Source organism: Orycteropus afer, unplaced genomic scaffold (assembly GCF_000298275.1).
Source record: "Orycteropus afer afer isolate SDZICR_OR568_19922 unplaced genomic scaffold, OryAfe1.0 scaffold00019, whole genome shotgun sequence".
Classification (NCBI taxonomy): domain Eukaryota; kingdom Metazoa; phylum Chordata; class Mammalia; order Tubulidentata; family Orycteropodidae; genus Orycteropus; species Orycteropus afer.
Genome location: NW_006921606.1, coordinates 4,826,120 through 4,846,784, shown reverse-complemented (window position 1 = coordinate 4,846,784; position 20,665 = coordinate 4,826,120). Strand labels below are relative to the sequence as shown.

The 20,665-nt window shown below is 41.8% G+C and overlaps 1 protein-coding gene across 1 annotated transcript in view; it reads right to left on the bottom strand.

The window, feature by feature from the left end:
* ADAMTS17 (ADAM metallopeptidase with thrombospondin type 1 motif 17) overlaps positions 1 to 20,665 on the bottom strand; it is a 918,064-nt gene that overhangs the window by 718,403 nt on the left and 178,996 nt on the right. The window contains exon 4 of the mRNA XM_042783577.1: positions 5,495 to 5,667. Within this exon, the coding sequence (XP_042639511.1) occupies positions 5,495 to 5,667 (173 nt within the window). The remainder of the gene's footprint in view (positions 1 to 5,494; positions 5,668 to 20,665) is intronic.

The window sequence follows — 20,665 nt, the reverse complement described above, 5'->3', positions numbered from 1 at the left end:
GTGGTAGTGTATTGCCTAAGGCACTTGACTACTAATCAGAAGGCTGGCAGTTCAAACCCACCAGCCACTCCTGGGAAGGAAGGTTGGGCAATCTACTTCTGTAGTGATACCACCTCGGAAACCCAAGGAGGGGTCACTATGAGTCGGGTCTGACTCGACGGCACATAACAACAACATGGAGCAGGAACACTGGGGTTGGCATGAGTCAGAGCCAACTTGATGGCAACAGGTTTGGTTTTAAAGTATAAATGTAACATATTTTTTAAAATTTACTAATTTAAATTTAGCAAGGGAAAAGAGTTGAGTCATCAGAGAAGTGTGAGTGGGCACAATCTCTGGCCCTGATCAGACTGGCCAAAAAACCGTAAATCCAGATGACCAAGGGCTAAATATTAAGACACTGCACTTCACCACAGCCAGGACTGCTGGTAGTGAAGAGGCTCATCAGGAAACACCTAAATCCAAATTTAATGTGTCTGGTCAAGATTTTAGGAGGTCTGGTGGAACAACGATTAAGGCATGTGACTGCTAACCAAAAGGTCAGCAGTTCAAAACCCCAGCTGCTCCTCAGGAGAAAGATGAGGCAGGGAGCTTCTGTAAAGATTTCCAGCCTCAGAAACCTTCTGGGGCAGGTCTACCCTGTCCTATGGGTAATTCAATGGCAGTGGGTTTGGTTTTTGGTCTGGGCCCAGATTTACCCTCAGCAGTGGGCTCTTGGCCTCCAAAGTCTTCGTACAAGCAGCTGCAGTAGAGTGATGGATGTCTGAAAAACCCAGAGTTCCCACCTATCAGGCTCTGACTTCAGTCCTTCCAGTCCAAAGTGTGTGGGGGGGGAGACCTCCATATCCCATTCCTCCCTGCCTTGTGATAAAACCACCATCCCTGATTGGATAATAAATGATGAAAGCAAATATCAAAGTAGAAACTTTTTTTTACAACTACTTTAGTTATGATAATGGATGTTCATTCTTTGCATTTGTGCCCTGAACAATTAAAAAAAAAAAAAAATACATGAAATTATCTGCAGATGATAGAGTCTGGCATGCAGCCAGCCCTCCTTCAGGGTTTCATCTGGGCAGATTGTAGCACTGCAATGCTACCATTAACCACATTTCCAAGACTTGGAATTGTGCAAATGAAGAACATGGAAATATTTCTCAGAAACCAGTGTCAAGTACCAGGGCCAGTTAATGGAACTCCCAGAGTTCCATAACTTTACAAAGGCCCTCTTGCTGCACTCACAGAGGCCCACACCTTGCAAACAGTACCAGCTGACAGTCCTTCAGGGCATGTGTGGCAGGTTTGCTTTGTAGAAGAGCCCATCAGATGGGGATAGTAGTTGAGTCCAAACTAACTCATATGAACAATCTGTCTTTGCAGTGCTATTTCAGCAGCCTCAATGTTTAAGCCGGCATGTCTGAGGGTATGAGAAAGACCCATTGAATTTGCTATAAATATATTTTAGTTGTTGTTGTTAGTTGCCATTGAGTTTACCCAGAACTCATGGTGACCCCATGCACATTGGAACAAAATGCTGCCAGTCTTGCACCATCTCCATAATTGGCTGTGGAGCAGTCCATTGTGATCCACAGAACTTTCACTGGTTGATTTTCACTTTATCTTTTTTCCCCTCATAGTTATGCACTCCTGTGTGTACTGCATTTACTCCATGCAAATGTTGCCCTTCTGGTGCCCCGTGGTCGACCGCACCAAGGGATGCATCTCCATACAGTATGTGGGTGCATCACCCTGGGTTGAGTGCTCTGAGTGTACATCTTATTTACTATTGGGCTGAGAGTCAGCCCCTGGGAGTGAGTTTTATTCCAACCCCGAAGTGTATACCAGGGCCATAGTACTGGAGGTCCTATCAGACTCCATCCAACCAGTAATTCTGGTCATTATTTTGTTTTTGGATTTTGTTCCACATTTTTCCTCCCACTCTATCCAGGTTCTCCAGTTTTGAGCCTTTCCCAAGCTTTGGTAGCTGGGCACCACCTAGTTCTTCTGGTCTTGGGGTCCATCATGTCCTAGACTGATTGCTTCCAAATGTTCTTGGGTTGTTTTTTTTTTTTTTTTTTTTTTTGGCACTCTTCTTCACTTCTGATGATAAGAAACCATTAGCTGCATCTTAGATGGCTGCTTGAAAGTTTTTAAGACCCCAGTTGCTACTCACCAATGTAGGTTATGGAACAAGATTTTTATGTATTTTATTGTGCCAATTGAGTCTGGTGTCCCCCAATATTATGGCCCTGAGTTGGTAGATCCATTGGATCTCTCTCCCACAGTGCCTGGCTGTCTGTGAGGGATTGCTCTATGAATGTCTTCTGTTGTTTCTGTAGGGTTTGCAGGTATTTTGTATCACTGGTATCTGTGCAAGATTAGCCTCAGCTGAATCTGTCCTTGGTCTAGAGTATAATCCTATTCACTGACCCCATCTGATCTTCTCAGATGTTTATGTATTTATCTGTAGTCTGGTGTTGGGTGTCAATATTGGCTGATTTTTAGAAGATTTTCAGGCATTTCTTCCAGTCTGAAAGCTCCACTGAAATATGTTCAGCACCACAAAAATACACAAGCCTCCACTGACAGACTGGTGGTAGCTGTGCACTGGCTGAGAATCAAACCTCGTCTCTCACGTGAAAGGGGAAAATTTTATCACTGGACCACCAATGTACCCATACAAATCGATGACAACAACTACAAAGAAAAAAACAGTTGCCATAGAGTTAGCTCTGACTCTTGGTGACCCCACATGTGTCAGAATAAAACTTTGCTTCATAGGTTTTTCAAGGCTGTCACCTGTCAGAAGCACACTGCCAGGCTTTTCTTCCAAGGCACCTGTGCTTAAGACTTGAACTTTGAAACTTTTGATTAGCAGCTAAGCACTTAACCATTTATAGTTTCCAGGGACTCCTATACAAATACATATGGGTCCCAAAGGCAGGCACGGTTTACAGCAAGCAATCAAGTTCCATGTGGGCCTTACCATACCCACTAAGCCCAGGATTGGATTTATGAAAATCTCTTTTCCCATGGCAGAGGCTTGGCCAGGATGTGATTTTGGCAATGTCCCTAAGCCTCTCTGTTCTTGGACCCCTTGGCTCCTTCAGCTACCATGCACACTCCAGGAAACGAGCTATGAGATCCTGTTGCACACACTCCTGGCTGTCCATCCAGAACCTCTATCCCTCCATCACTCTTCCCTCTGCCTATATTAATTGCTCAATCTACTCCCTCTACTTACACCTGTCCCATAGCTATACAGCTGCTGGTTGCCTGAGACATTCCTTGTGGCAGGAACTAATGGCCCTGATCCACTGATCAGAAGGAGGCTCAGAGAGGTTCTGATACCATAAATACCTCTTCCTTGTTAAGGGGCAAAGCAGAGACCTGACCCAGGCCTGCCTGAGTCTGAACCGCACATTCTAAACTCTATCGTACCTTCTAATAAGCCCTCCTTAACCCTACTTACACCTAGCTAGGCTTTCTTGCTCCTCTCCTTCACCCAAAAACCCCAGTTGCCAACAAGTTGATTCTGACTCCATATATATCAGAGCAGAAGTATGCTCCATAGGGTTTTCAGTGGCTGATCTTTCAGAAGTAGATCTCCAGGCCTTTCTTGTGAAGTACCTCTGGGTGGACTCAAACCTTCAACTTTTTGGTTAGCAGCCAAGAATGTTAATGCTTTGCAAAACCTAGGTCCTCTGAAATTGCTGCTTCTACTTCTTTACTTTCTGTTCACTTTTTAGTTTGCCTCTACCAAGCATTCACTCCCAACAATATCTAAAGCTATTCCACCAGGGACCAGACTGCAACATCCAGCACTGCTCCAGTCCCCTACTGTGCCTTGCGTCCCCTCCCAGGTCTCTGCATATCTACTGACTCCTTGCCCACCAGCACTATGTCAGGGCTGTCTTTGGCCAACTCTTTACTCACTCAATGTGCTCTACCTGAACAATGTCAATCACTACAAAACTTCAGTAGCCAGCTCTCTGCCTGTAAACCCGAATCCTTATTGCCAGCCAAGACCTCCATCCTCACTTCAAAATCCAATCTGTCTAGACAGAACCCTCAAATCCAGTCTGTCTAGATGGATCTCCTCCCCATATCCCCAAACCCTCTGCTCTTCCATTTCTCAGCCAGGGGTTCCACCATCTACCCAGTTACCCAGCTTGAAATCTAGACCTCCAGGACCTCTCTTACCTCCCCCTGCTTCTCCAGCCCCTGCATCCTACCATCACCAACTCCTATGGGTCCTTGTTCACATCACAGCCTCCTTTCTAGTGCAACCCCCTTCTCCATCTGCACTTCTACCACTTGAGTCCAGACCGCCTTCCCAATTCCACATACACCCCAATCTGGGGGCCTCCTGGTCCCTTCTGGCTGGACTTGAATTTTCCTACCCCAATCCATCTTCCTCCATACAGCCACTAGGGTTGATCCTTCAACATCAGTTTGGACACCACTCTCCTCTCCTTAAACCTCCACAGAAAGACTCAATCTGCTCCATCCATGTCTACACTCTTAAAGCTCCTCAGCTCCCTGCCCAGTCAAATCAAATCACTTGCCCCTTTCTCCTAAATATAGCAGATATACTGCTATGTCCCCTGTATGATCTGCCTTTCCTCCCCACCTCACTGCTAATCTGGCCAAAAATCACTCTTTCCAGCTTCTTTCATGAAGTTTCCATTCTGCAGGATTTAATCACTCACCTGCCCTCTGTCTCAGTCCCAATGACCTGAAGATATTCTTATTGAGACATTGCAGCTTTATTCCCATTAGTGCCACTGCCTTCTGAGGAAAGGACCAGGCTTTTTTGACATTTGTATCCCCAGCAACTACCACAATGCCTGTAAGTTTTTAAAATGTTTGTTAGGAAAAGGGATGGATGGGTGAATTTGGACGCATGCTAAGATCCTTCAGTGTCTAAAACTTGAAGACTGTAGCTTCCATTGGCCCCCTGCTTCCCTCCATCCCAATCAACAGTCTAATGTAGACACTAGCTATACCATGACTCCTTCCTTGGGTCCTCAATTCAAATGCTCTCCTTCCTTCCTACCAGAACCTTTGGACACACATCAAGCTGTGCTTCATGCTCCAGTTTCACTGGATTAGTCCCATTATTTAGCTGACTCCATAGAGCAGGGCTATGACTGCTGACTTTGAGTCTTCCTTGGAATGGGTCTTGCATGTGGCAGTGTCTGGGAAAGCCTCTGGTAGTGAGCTGGATGCAGGGACAACTCATTGAGCAGACCCAGGCTCTTGCATACCACCAAAGATCCACAACCAGGGTGGCAGGGGCAGGGCAGGCACTCTCTTATGGAGAGACCACCACTCCCCACCCCTCTGCAATGCACAGCGATCACAAACTATGTGCACCCTCCACACCCACTCAGCTTCTGCCTTAACTGGTAAAGACCCAGCACCTGCTTCCTGAGCACCTGTCAGGGAGAACACAGCCCGTTCTGCATAAAGACCCCAGCCCCACACTTACCATGTTCATGACTGTAAGGATGAACCTCTGGGCTGCCTCTGCCCCATGGTACTGGACCATATTAGCATCAGCCACTACCAGGGTCTCCACTGTGTACTCATGGGTAAGCTGGATGGCATTCCTCCGTTCCCGCCAGTCCCACGAGGGCCTGTCCCTCCTCGACTTCTTATTTTCTAGAAAATGATGGAGACATTTGTATAGTCTTTGGCATCCTGACTGTCAAAGCCACACAGTGAGCAGGTCTTCCACTGAACTCTACCAAGAGAATCCAGTGAGGACTGGTCAATGTAGGGCTACAGAGTCCATTACCTCCATCATCATATGGTTGAACCTCAGTCCACTCACATGTGGTTGAGGGACAGGAGCAGACATGCAGCCAGCTTGGGAGGACCAGACAAGTGGGCTCACACACACCTGTTACAGCTGAGAAGGCCAATGAGACTGACTACCACAGGCAAGAAGAGCTCTCCCTTCAAAGGGACATGGAGAGCAACACAAAATCTGCAGAAGAAAAGGAAACATAGATCCAGGCAACAAGGGCCTGGTAATGCTTCAGGTCTAAGAGCAGAACTAGTATGCATTTTTTTTTTTTTGAAGGGTTACACCCCTGTTGGGACCAAAACATCCAGAGGGCAGTGGATGCAAAGGTATTCTCCTGGAAGCTGACCCTCCAGCAACTGTTCTGAGTATCATGTATAAGGAGTAGCTGTTGACAAACATTAAAGTATTATGCCAAGATAAACATAATCAGACAAAAAAAAAAGAAAAAGAAAAACAAGGACATACATATTCAGCTAAGATATCAGGCTCTTGTTTGCCCTTTTGTTCATGACAGAAAGTGCTATTAGTAAATGTGTGCAACCTTTGTTGACTCTATTTATTGTGGAGGGATGGTTGGTGTCTTGGTTCTCTAGTGCTGCCATAACAGAAATATCACACATGGTAGATTCTAACAAACAGGAATTTATTCCCTTACAGTTTGTTGTTGTTGTTGTTGTGTGCCATTGAGTCAGACCTGACTCTTAGCGACCCCTCCTTGGGTTTCTGAGGCAGTATCACTACAGAAGTAGATTGCCCCATCTTCCAAATCCAGAGAGCTCTAGGGGCTAGGGGAAGGCTCTTCAACTTTGAGCTGTAGTTCTGCCTCTGTTCCAGGGCCCATGGAGCTGTAGGCGCTTCCTAATTTAGGCAGCTGCTAGCTACTGAGGCTAATGAACCCAAGGTTGGCAGGTAAAATGGCACAATCCCAAGATAAGCAGGCAACACAGCAGGCCATTGGTCCATGTCCAGGAACTGGAGATGGAGACTCAGCCAAATGCAGGATCCAAATGTGTCAAAGGCTAAACACCCTCTTCAAGGCTTCTTCTTATATACTGGAACCAGGCCACACCCTGAAGGCAACTACTCTGCTGCTCATAGCAGATTCCACCATGGGGGTGATTATAATATCATCATGGGGAATAATGACATACAGCTACCAAGCCCCTTCACTGACTCCTTAGATGCACTTTTTTTCCCTGTTAGATCTTACTTTGACAAGCAGTTATAGTTATTAATGAGAGAATGAATATGCCTAAATGGCCATGCCTATTCAGTTAGGAACAACAGGACACAGTCTTTAACATGGAAATACCTTCAATCAACATGAAAGGTTGAAATGAATAAAATGCAGTTTCACAATCCAAATGTGGATAGAAGGCAGTTTTTTACTTTGACAGTTCTTGTTTCCATTTTTACCACTGGACTACGCTGCTGTCATCTCTGGTACAATTTACATGCAGTAAAGCACAGCCTGCATACATATGAACAGGCTCATAGAATGGCCCACTTACTCCATAACCAAAAATGCATAGGATGAAATCATCTAAGATAGGGATCATAATTCACAAATAAGAATATCCTGTACAAGCTAATTTATAATAGTGAAAAATCTGTTGTTGTTATGTGCCATCGAGTCAGACCCGACTCATAGCAACCCCTCCCTGGGTTTCTGAGGCGGTATCACTACGGAAGTAGATTGCCCAAACTTCTTTCCGAGGAGTGGCTGGTGGGTTTGAACCACTAGCCTTCTGGTTAGCAGTCAAAAGCCTTAGGCACTATGCCACCAGAGCTCGCAGTGAAATTTTAGAAAATCCAAATATCCAACCAGACAGAAAGTCACCATGACAAATGTGCAGACATAAAAATCACATTCATGAAGACTATGCAATGATGTAGAAAATACTAGATAAAAATATGTATGTATGGTTAGATCCCAATTTTGTATAATTTACATCTCAGGATCTATAGGCCCCAAGTTCCCTAGGTGGCACAAATGGTTTGCACTCATCAACTATGCCAAAGATTGGTGGTTTGAACCCACCCAGCAGCACAGCAGAAGAAAGGCCTGGAGATCTCCTTCCATAAAGATTACAGCCAAGAAAACCCTATGGAGCAGTTTTCCACTGTAACACATGGAATCATTATGAGTTGGAATTGACTCAATGGCAGTGAGAATAGGTCCCAAAGGATAAAAAATTAAAAATCTTAGGAAGAGCTTAACTAAAATGCTAATGATTTGCTCCCAACCAGGTAACATATCAAAATCCCGCACTGAGGGTCAGTCTTGCAAGTCAACTTTTGTATATAACGTAGACATGGACCTTGGGGAGTTAATGCAACAGGTGTTATAAGGGGTGAAATGCCATATGAGTTAATATGGGCCCAGAATACTAAATGACAGGTTCTCAATTTTCAGGTGTTTTGAAGTTTCTAAAGGGTTGTCACTACCACTATCTCACTTAATTCTTTTCATACCCCTGGCCCCTAGCCCAGTACTTGGTGGGAAATAAATGCTCATTAAAGGAATGAATAAATGAATGAATGGATGCAATCCTCATTTTCAGATAACTAAGCTGAAGTCAGCCACAAAACATGGGTGAATTTCTCCCTAGAATGCTTCTGCCTCTCAACTCAGTCCCTATGTGAGATGGAGCATATACAAAGAGGTTCCTTGCTGCCATCTGAATTTAAAACAGGGGGGTGAGTAAGAAATACAGAAAACTGGGCAGGAAGGGAGTCAGCCAGGAGCATGATGAGCTTGACTCAGCTGCTGCATGTGGCTGTACCTGGCTAGGAAGACAACATTGCACTTCTGGAGCCTTCTGCTAGCAGTGTTCTTTCCACGTGAAAGGTCTCACCTGTTTATTTAGGCCTTTCAGCAGCTTTAGTGTCATTATCATACAGGACTCCTGGGGCACACCACTTCATTCCTATCTGACCTTCCTTCAAGTAGCTCCCCTCATTTGGTTGTCACTCTACAACTACTCTAGGCTGACTGTGGCCCCTGAGGCAGTCACCAGTTCTCTGTCCTGTTCTTGTGTTCTAGGGGAGAGGTTCCTAGCTTTGATTCCAATCCCATGTAGCCAAGTTTGTGAGGCTGTGTGGTACATATGCTGTGTGTCACATAGCTCTTTCTTGGGTGTGTGTGGGGGGATTATGGGCAGCACCCCATAATCAATACATTATCATTTTTCAGTGTCATGTATAAAGTTGAACCAGAATGCTCCTTAGAAGGGAGGATGGTGAGACTTTGTCTCATGTATTTTGGACCTGTTATCAGGAGGGACTAGTCCCCTGGAGAAGAACATTGTTGTTGTTGTTATGTGCCACTGAGTTGGACTCGACTCATAGTGACCCCTCCTTAGGTTTCCGAGGCGGTATCACTATGGAAGTAGATTGCCCCATCTTCCTTCCGAGGAGTAGCTAGTGGGTTTGAACCACCTGCCTTCTGGTTAGCAGTCAAGCGTCTTAGGTACTACGCTACCAGATCTCCTGAGAAGAACATTATGCTTGGTAAAGCAGAGGGCCAGTGAAAAAGAGGAAGACCCTCAATGAAGTATACTGACACTGTGGATGCAACAATGGGCTCAAATATAGCAACAATTGTAAGGATGGTACAGAACTGGGAAGCATTTCGTTCTGTTGTACATAGGGTTGCTATGAATTGAAGTAACTGGATCATACCTAACAACAATAAGAAGTAAAGATAACAAATAAACTCACCTCAACTCAAGTTAGGCCTTGCCACCAAACAAATGTCAAAACTCCCTAGTTTTTGTATTCTCTGGAGTTTGGAATGACAGATAAGAGACCATAGATCTGTATTCTCTTTTAATAGAGGCTTTCCTCCTCGGGGGTAGTGGGAAGGAGATAGAAGGAAAAAAGGTGGGGAGGTATTTGTCCCCCTCTTCCTCTCCCTGTTCTCATCCACCACTCCAACAGCTCTACTGATAGCCAGGCTTTTGACTATTATTCCTTTCCCCATAGAGGGAAAAGAGTCATAGTACATGTTTGCCTTTAATTCCCTAAACTGTATACCAACCAACTTAATTGCCCTTGAGTCAACTTAAACTCACAGTGACCCTATGTATGTCAGAGTAGAACTGTGCTCCATAAGGTTTCGATGACTCATTTTTCAGAAGTATATCTCTAGGCCTTACTTCTGAGATGGCTCTGGGTGGACTCAAACCGCCAACCTTCCAGATAGCAACTGAGCATGCTAACTGTTTATACCACCCAGGGACTCCCTAAACTGTATAAATGACACGTTTATAGATTGCAATAATCACAGGTTATGAGCTCATTGAAAAGTAAAGAGAAAAATATCAATTTCATAGTAATTTAGGTGCTTGATTGACACTTCACCAGAGAGGTCTTGGTTTGGGCAGGTAGGAGTGCAGCCGTCTAGGGAGCTTTCCCAGCTCTGCTAAGTAACCACTTGTCCACAGCCACTATAGGAATAAGAGGTGTGGTCCCCTCACAGGGACAGAACACACCTGTATAAGGCCCCAAACCCTGCCCTGGGGCCACACACCCCAAGGAAATTCTTGAAGTCAGGTCCATAAGTTCATTTTGCCAGCACATTGCTGGCAGTAGAATTAACTGGCAGATTTTCAATCTCTGGCTTCTCATTATTTTCTTACATATTATTTTCCCATTGTTCCAATTATCTCATTAAGAAAAACAACAACAACAAACAAAAAAAAAAACTTGGAAGTTAGTTTCCAAGATGGCAGACTAAGCAGACACACTATCTAGACCCTCTATAACAAAGACTCAAAAAGACAAGGGAAATAGCCATGGATGATAATCCTTATCACAGAGCTTCAAAGTAAAGGATAAAGAAATACATCAAATACTGATGAGAGGAAGAGAATGAATTAAAAAAGTAAATAAGATGTGATAAACTGCCAAGCCACACAGCAGGGCCATTTTGAATTATAGCAAGCAGCATTCTGATCAGACCAGGAACCAGATAATTGGCTCCACTTGCCCAGACCTGCACCAGCACCCACATCAGTGATCAGGAGACCAGAGAAGTGTGTCCTCCCCTCTTACCTCGTACAACCTCTTGATGACTAGAGGTCCATGCCCATCCACTCAGCAGCTAGTCAAATTTCCCTTACCGCCAGTGCAGTGTTTTTTTCTTTTTCTTTTTCTTTACCTTTCTGCTTAGTTCTCCCATCCCTTTGTGTTCTTCCAAGAGCAGAAGCCCCTCCCTAACTACCCACATTATTAGCAGTGCCTATCCCCACGACTCCTTGGTCAGAGGTGCATGTTCTGGCAGACCAAGTGCTACATTCCTGTGCAGCCATGTTTGCTGGCTTTCAACGGTCCTGTGCTGCTTTTTTCTTTCTTCTTTTTTTTTTCATTCTTTCCATTTTTCATTCTTGTTAGTTCTTCCCTCTTCTCATGCTTGTTTTCTTCTTATTTCTTTTCTTTTGTTTCTTTCTTTCCACCCCTTTTTACTTTTCTTTTAGTTCCTGCCCCTGCCCCCTTCTGTGGTCAGTAGCACCCACCCCACCCCTCTGTGGATGGTAATGTGACCTCTCCTAGGGTGACCCTGCTACAGCTGTATTTGGTAGGTAATATTTGCATCATTTCCCCACCCCCCACCAGCTTTTTTATTTTTCTTTCTTCCCATCTTCTCAGTCCTTCCCTCTTACTCTACCTTGGTTTTTATTTTCCTTTTTTTTTTTTCCTTTCTTCTACTTTCCTCAACTTTCTATTTCCTAATTATTACTATTATTTAATCCAGCTGAGCAAGTACCTCACTCCCAACACCTCCACATTCAGTAGTGCCATCTCTGACCCTCCATAATTGGTAGTGTGTGGTCCTGAGAAGCAAGAGCCACAGTTCTACTGCAGTTGTATTTAGAGTTGTATTTATCACTTATGCCAGTACTGTGCTGCATTTGTTTTTCAGGTGTTTGTTTGTTTCTTCTTCTCTTTCTCTTTTTCCTTTTCCTTTTTACTCTTTTTCTTTCTTCTTAAGTCTCCCCTCTTTACCTCCTTTTTTTCTTTTCTTTTTTTTTCCTCTCCAATTCTCCTCCTTTTTTTTTTTTCTTTTTTCTTTCTATCTTTCCCCAGCAGTTGGGAACCAGTGATACTCAGCCATACACACCTACACCTGATGCACTACACACTAAGCTAATGCCAAAACCCACTCCAGCACTACTGGACCAATGACAGACAGCAGCCAACACCTCCCCAACCTGCCCTCAACTGCCCTGCATGATCAGTGATCAGAGATTGGAGCCTACAGTACCACCTGCTACCAAATCCACCCAAAGACAGGTGGTGAGTGCCCCACTACTGAACTAGCAAACAGAGTAACTTGCCCACCCTGTTGTCCAGATATGTTAAAATGGAATAAAACAAAAAATTAGGATGAAGCAAACGAACATGCAATCAATAAATTCATACAATTGCACAACAATGTCTTGGACAACTTCAAATCACAAAAAATATCTGTACAAGATGGCTCAAACAAGTGACCAAAATACTGGGCCAGAAAATATTCCAGACGAATAAATTACCTAGTAAGGAGTTCAGAGGAATTATATTTATATATCTTCAACAATTAAGAGAAATTTCAAGGAAACAACAGACAAAATCAAGGAAAACACACATAAAACTCTAAAAGAATTTGAAAAATAATACAAGAATGTTTTGGTTCTCTAGTGCTATTCTAATAGAAATACCACAAACACATGGCTTTAACAAAGAGGGATTAATTCTCTTACAGTTTAGGAAGGTAGAAGTGTGAGTTCAAAGTGCTAGCTCTAGGTGCCGGGTGAAGGCCTCTCAACCTTGCACTTCAGCTCTGCCTCTTGCTCCTGGCCCACTGAAGCTGGAGGCTTCTCTTAACTCAGACAGCAGCTTGCTGCTGAGCCTGACAAACCCAGGGTCGACAAGTAAAATGGCACAGTTCCAAGATTATCAAGCAACATAGCAGGTCACTAGTTCAAGTCCAGAAATAGTCCCCAGACCAGCAGACAACATGGCAGGCTGTTGAATGAAGACTGCACTAAAGGCAGGATCCAAGCCTGCCAAAAAGCTCAAAGACCTTTCTGAACTCTTCTCCTTATATACTGGAAGAAGACCACATCCCTAAAGCAGCTACTCAGCTGCTAATGGCAGAGTCCACCATGGAGTTGATTACCAGTCCCATTATGAGGAATAACTACATCCAGCTGCTCAGTCACTCAAAATCAGGTCCAGCCAAGTTGATAAACAACTTTAACTGCCACAAAGAACAGATTGGCAAAATAAATGGAAAATTAGAAACCTCCAGAAACAGTAAATAGAAATCCACAACACTAATAATAAAATTTCAGAAATAGATAACATATTACAAGGAAATAGGACTAGAATTGAATCAATGGAACACAGAATTAGCAAGATTGAAGACAGACAATTCTCTCAACACTAATCTGTTAGAGAAATCATTTGGGACACCACCAAGAGGAATAACTTACATGTGATGAGAATTCCAGATCAAGAAGAGACAAAAAAAAAAAAAAAAAACACTGAGAAAACTGTCAAAGATTTATGGAAGGAAAACACCCTAATATCATGAAAGATGAGAAGATACACATACAACAAGTTCAATGAACTGCAAATAGGACATATTTCAAAAGAAAATCACCAAGACATATCATAATCAAACTTTCCAAAACCAAAGAAAGAATCCTGAAAGCAGCACAGGGAAAATAAGCCACCCACAAAGGAGAAACAATGGGAAGACATATATAAAATCCTGAAAGAAAACAATTGCCAATCAAGAATTATATATATAGCAAAACTGTCTCTTAAATATTATGGCGAAATAAGGACATTCTCAAATAAACAGGAATTAAGAAAACTTGCAAAAGCAGACCAACCCTACAAGAAATATGAATGAGAGTCTGCAGAAAGAGAACTAACAACAGCAGAAAACAACTACAGATTATGGCTTAAGACATCATCTGGAAATCAACCAAAATACAAAAATTGTTTTGTATCAAAAAATATAATACACCTAAAAGACTTAACCACATTTGTCTATCAGTTTGTCATATTGTGCTGGCTTGTATGTTCCTATGAGTCTTGAAGCTATGCCACCAGTATTTCAAATACCAGCAGGGGTCAACCATGGTGGATACGTTTCAGCAGAGCTTGCAGACCAAGACAGGCTCAAATGAAAGATAAGGCTATCCACTTCTGAAAAAATGGCCACTGAAGACCTTATGAATAGCAGTGAAACTTTAGGAAAACTTTATGAAGAGCAGTGAAACATTGTTTGATAAAGTGTCAGAAAATGAGCACCTCAGGTGAGAAGGCACTCAAAACAATGACTGGGGAAAAGCTGCCTCCTCAAAATAGAGTTACTTTAATGACATGGATAGAGTAAAGCTTTTGAGACCTTTACTTACTGATGGGGCATGACTCAAAATGGGAAGAAATAGTTGCAAACATTAATAATTGGAACATGTAATGTACAAAGTATGGACCTAGAAAAATTAGAAGCTATTAAAAATGAGATAGAACCCATAAACATCAACAATCCTAGGCATTAATAAGCTTAAATGGGCTGGCATTGGCCATTTTGAATCAGACAATCATATGGTCTACCATGCTAGGAATAAACAATTAAAGAGGAATGGCATCACATTTATTGTCAAAAAGAACATTTCAAGATCTATCCTGAAGTACAATGCAATCAGTGATAGGATAATATCCATACACCTACAAAGAAGACAAATTAATATGATTATTATTCAAATTTAAGCAACCACTGAAATGAGAGATAATGAAATTGAAGATTTTTAATAACTTCTATAGTCTTAAATTGACCAAACATGAAATTAAGACATATTGATAATTACTGATGATTGGTAGATGAAAATTGGAAACAAAGAAGAATCATCAGTGGTTGAAAAATATGGCCTTGGTGATAGAAATGATGCTAGAGATCATATGACAGAACGGTGTAAGTCCAATGACTTATTAATGGCAAATATCTTTTATCAAGAACATAAATGGTAACTGTACACCTGGACCTCACCAGATGGAATACACAGGAATTAAATCCACTACATCTGTGGAAAGAGGCAATGGAGAAACTCCATATCATCAGTCAAGACAAGGCCAGGAACTGACCATGGAACACAACATAAATTGCTCATATGCAAGTTCACGTTGAAGCTGAAGACAATTAAAACAAGTCCACTAGAGACAAAATACAACCTTGAGAATAGCCCACCTGAATTTAGATACCATCTGAAGAATAGATTTGACTCATTGAACACCAACGATCAAAGACCAGATGAGTTGCTGGGTGACATGAAGAACATCTTACATGAAGAAAGTAAATGGTCATTAAAAAGATAAGAAAGAAAGAACAGACCAAAATTGATGTCAGAAAAGACTGAAACTTGTTCTGGAATAGAGAGTAGCTAAAGCACAAGGAAGAAATGATTAAATAAAAGAGCCGAACAGAGGATTTCAAAGGGTGGTTCAAGCAGACAAAATGAAGTATTATAATGAAATGTACAAAGGCTTGGAATTAGAAAACCAAAAGGGAAGAACATGCTCTGCATTTTTCAAGCTGAAAGAACTGAAGAAAAAGTTCAAGCCTCTAATTGCAATACTAAAGAATTCAATGGGAAAAATACTGTATGACGTAGGAAGCATCAAAAGAACATGGAACTAATATACAGAGTACAGTACCAAAAAGAATTGGTTGACATCCATCCATTTCAGGAGGTAGCAAATGATCAAGAATCAATGATATTGAAGGAAGAAGTCCAAGCTGTACTGAAAGAATTTGTGGAAAACATGGCTCCAGCAATTAATGGGATACTCATTGAGATGTTTCAAGAAATGGACGAAGTACTGCAGGTGCTTACTCGTTTATGCCAAGAAACTTTAAGACAACTACCTGGCCAAGTGGCTGGAAGAGATTTGTATTTATGTCCATTCCAAAGAAAGGTGATCCATCAGAATGTGGAAATTATTTAACAGTGTCATTAATATCACACGCAAGTATAATTTTCTGAACATAATTCAGAAACAACTGCAGCAGTATATTGACAGGGAACTTCCAGAAATGCAAGCTGGATTTAGAAAAGGACATGGAACAAGGGATATCATTGCTGTTATGAGATGGATCTTAGCTAAAAGTTAAGAACACCAAAAAGATGTTTATGTGTATTTTATTAACTATGCAAAGGCATCTGACTGTGTGGATCATAACAAATTACGGATAACATTGTGAAAAATGCCAATTCCAGAACACTTAATTGTGTAATGAGGAACCTGTATATAGACCAAAAGGCAGTTATTTGAACAGGACAAGGGGACTGTGGTAGTTAAATTTGTATGACAACTTGGCTGGGCCTGGTTGAGTGGCTGGGGTGGTAGTTATTCCCCATGATGAGACTGGCAATCAACTCCATGATGGAATCTACCACAAGCAGCTGAGTAGCTGCCTTTGGGATGTGGTCTGCTTCCCATATATAAGGAGAAGTTTTGGGGATACTCTCTAGCTTATGGCACTCTTGGACCCTGCATGTAGCTGTGCCATTGTTCAGCAACTTGCCATACTCTGCTGATCTTGGGACTTACAATAGACTTAAATTAATGGCCTGCCATGTGGTTTGGTAACGTCAGGACTGTGCCTTTTTACTTGTCAACCTTGGGCTTGTCAACCTCAGCAGCCAGCAGCTGTCTGAGTAAAGAAATGCCTCCAGCTCCAATGGGCCTGGAGCAGGAGGCAGAATGGACCCCAAGGTTGAGGGGCTTTCACCCAGCCCCTAGAGCCTGGCACTTTGAACTGGGACTTCTAGCTTCCTGAGCTGTAAAAGAATAAACTCCTATTTGTTAAGGCCACCCCATTTGTGGTATATTCTTGTCAGAGAAGCACAAGTTAACTAGAACAGGAATACTGCATAGCTTAAAATTAGGAAGGGTGTGCATCAGGGTTGTATCATTTCACCATATTTACTCAATCTGTATGCTAAACAAATCCAAGAAGCTTGACTATAAAAAAGAACATGGCATCAAGATTGGAGGAAGACTCTTCAAGAATCTGCAATATGCAGATGACACAACCTTGCTTGCTAACGATGAAGACAACTTGAAGTACTTACTGGTACAGACCAAAGACTACAGTCTTCAGTATGGGTCACACCTCAATATAAAGAAAACAAAAATCCTCACAACTAGACCAATAAGCAACATCACAACAAATGGAGGAAAGATTGAAGTTGTCAAATATTTCATTTGACTTGGATCCACAATCAACACCCATGGAAGCAGCAATCAAGAAGTAAGATGTCATATTGCACTGGACAAATGTTCTGCAAAAGACTGCTTTAAAGTGTTAAAGCACAAAGATGTCACTTTGAAGACAAGTGGGCCTAGCCCAAGCCATAGTATTTTCAATCACCTCATATGCGTGTGAAAGCTGGAAAATGAATAAGGAGGACTGAAGAAGACCTGATGCTTTTGAAATGCAGTGTTGGCGAAGAATACTGAAAATACTGTGGACTTCCAGAAGAATGAACAAATCTGTCCTTGAAGAAGAAATACAGCCAGAATGTTCCTTCGAAGAGAGAATGGCCAGACTTTGTCTCACCTACTTTGTCATTGTCACCTATAATTTCAGAAGGGACCAGTCCCTGGAGAAAGATATCATGCTTGGTAAAGTGGAGGGTGAGAGAAAAAGGAGAGGATCCTCAACAAGATGGACTTATACAGTGGCTGCAACAATGGGCTGAAGCACAGCAAATATTGGATGAGGATGCTGCAGGACCAGGTAGGGTTTCATTCTTGTGTACAAAGGGTCACTATGAGTCAGAATCAATTCAACAGCACCTAACAACAACAATAACAACAAAACTTAAAATAGGGAATCAGAGATGTCAATTTGTAAATTATTATCATTGCAAAGCTAAAGGGGGATAAATGATATAGTTACAGAACCTCCCAAGGGTGAGGAAGTCAAGACAATATCAAGACATAAAAGATAATGTTTCAAACTTGTGAAGATAATAAATTATAGGGTACCCTCAAAGTACAGTTAAAAAAGAAGAAATTATATTGAAAGAAGAAGTTCTTTCAGACTAAGAAATGCAGAGCGTGTTCTTCCCTTTTGGTTTTCTAATTCCAAGCCTCTATACATTTCATTATAATACTTTATTTTGTCTGCTTGAGCCATCCTTAGAAATCTTCTGTTCAGCTCTTTCATTTAATCATTTCTTCCTATTGCTTTAGCTAGTCTGTTCCAGAGCAAGTGTTTCAGTAAACACTAAAACAATAGAAATTAAGGAAATGATAACATAATCCATAAACAAAATGAGCTTAAAAAAACTCTCACTGCCATCAAGTCGGATCTGACCCATAATGACCCCTCCTTGGGGTTCTGAGGCAGTATCATTACAGAAGTAGATTACACAATCTTCCTTCTGAGGAGTGGCTGGTGGGTTTGAACCGCCAGACTTTGGGTTAGCAGTCAAATGCCTTAGGCACTATGCTACCAGAGCACAGAAAAATATATTGAACACATAAATGATCAATACCACACACACACACACACACACACAAACAGCAAATTGGTAGCAGTAAATTCATACCTATCAATAATAACACTGAATGTGAATGGATTAAGTACACCAGTCAAGAGATAGATGGTAAGTATGAGAATGGATAAGAAACAATTACCCATGAATATGCTCCCTATAAGAGACACACCTTAAACACAAAGACAAAACATAAACTAAAAATCAAACGATAGAGAAAAATATTTAAGCAAATGCTAACCAAAAAAGAACAGGAGTGGTAATATTAACTTCTGATGAAAAACACTTTAAGGCAAAAAACAGCAAAGGAAACAAGGAAAGACATTATATATTGATTAAAGAGTCAATTGAATAAGTGGATATAGCCATAATAAATAACTTTGCACCCAGTGAAAAAGCCCAAAAATACATAAATCAAACTTCAACAGAATTGAAAATATAAATAGATGATTCTACAATAATAGCTGTTGTTGTTATGTGCCGTCGAGTCAAACCCAACTCATAGCGACCCCTCCTTGGGTTTCCGAGGCAGTATCACTATGGAAGTAGATTGCCCCATCTTCCTTCCGAGGAGTGGCTGGTGGGTTTGAACCGCCAGCCCTCTGGTTAGCAGTCAAGTGTCTTACCCACTATGCTACCAGAGCTCCCATACACACACACACACACAACACTACACCCAAAAACAGTACAATATAAATTCTATTCCAGTGCACACAGAATATTCTCCAGAATACAACACATGCTATGCCACAAAGCAAGCCTCATTAAATTTAAAAACATCAAAATACTACAGAGCATCATCTAAGAGTATCATGATCTGAAAGCATTCCCCTTGCAAACATGAAATCAACAACAGGAAAATCAAGGGAAGAAAACTGACTACACAGAAACTAAATAGCACCTTGCTTCAAAACTACTGGGTAAGAAAAGGAACAAAAATTGTAATTAAAAAATTCATTGAGAGAGGATCCGGTAAGATGGCGGATTAGGCAGAAAGACTGTACAGAACCTCTTCAACAAAGAAAAGGGAAACAAATTAACACAGACACAAAAGATAATTCTGGACCCCTGAGCCTTGAAGGGAAGGATATGCAAGTGGACTAAACCCCAACTAGCAGACTAATTTGCATGAAAATACCAACAAAGGAGACGTAGAGAGTTGCAGTCTGGCAGCGATCCTGATGGCACAGACAGCTTGGAGAGTGCCGAGTGGTGGTAAGACCTAGGAATTAACCTAAAAATCAGCTCTGCTAGCCAGGGACTGCATGGAGGACTGCTCTGGTGGCTGGGGAATAAACGGAGAAGGCAAAGGGAAAGGCGGGCTGAGCTGTGGACATTTGCCTATCCAGAGAATGCTACAATTTTGAATGTTTACAAGCGGTTTGACCATTTTGGATATTTAAAGAAACAGTGCTCTCCCAGATCCCAGGGGCTTAAGAACAGGTTCTGCTTGCCAGCAAACCCAAGGAAACTCCAGACCTGAACAACTGAAAAGGTGCAACATTCCCCTTGTTACTCTTATACCCTACACCCGCTTGGTGAATGGAGGTGTGCACCATCTCACACTCCAACCCACATTCTGGGCCCACAGGAACTCCACACCAGTCTGTGTGCTCAGACGGAGCCTGGGAGCCCTGCCCTGTCCTCCACTGATTTTTTTCCTCTTTTTTTATTTTTATTTTTTCTTTTTCTCATTCTTTATTCTGGTGTTTAGTTTGCTTGTATATGTCTGTATTAAAACTACTATTAGTAGTAGTACTTTTGTCCTTTTTACTATTATTCTTTATTCTTCCCATCCCCGGTACTAGTTATCAGTTTTTTTTTCTTTTCCCTGTTCCTGGTGGAACTTTTTTCTTTTATTTAATTTGTTTTCCCCTTTTTTTCTCATTGTTAACCCTATTCCTTGTTTTTCTTTTCACATTTTTCCCATTTTTTTTTCTTCATTATTCCCCTTATATACTTTTCCTCAATTAGTGCCCTATCTGCGGATATTGCAGGTTTTCTTGGGCTTTTTTCTTCTTTTCCCCTTCTTGTTTTGGTTACTCTTCCTGTGTGATTACATGGTGTGTTTTTTTGTCCATGTGCTTTTAGTTTTTTGATTATTATTCAATTCTAATTTTTGTCTAACTCAGTGGGAGACAGCAACAGTTCCATAAGACACAACAACACCCACACCTCCTGCAACTTCACTTACTGAGCATGAACCAATATTTCCTTCTCCACCAATGGGCCAATGATAAAATAAAATAAAATAAAAAAAAAAAAAAAGAAGAGCCTGAATCAA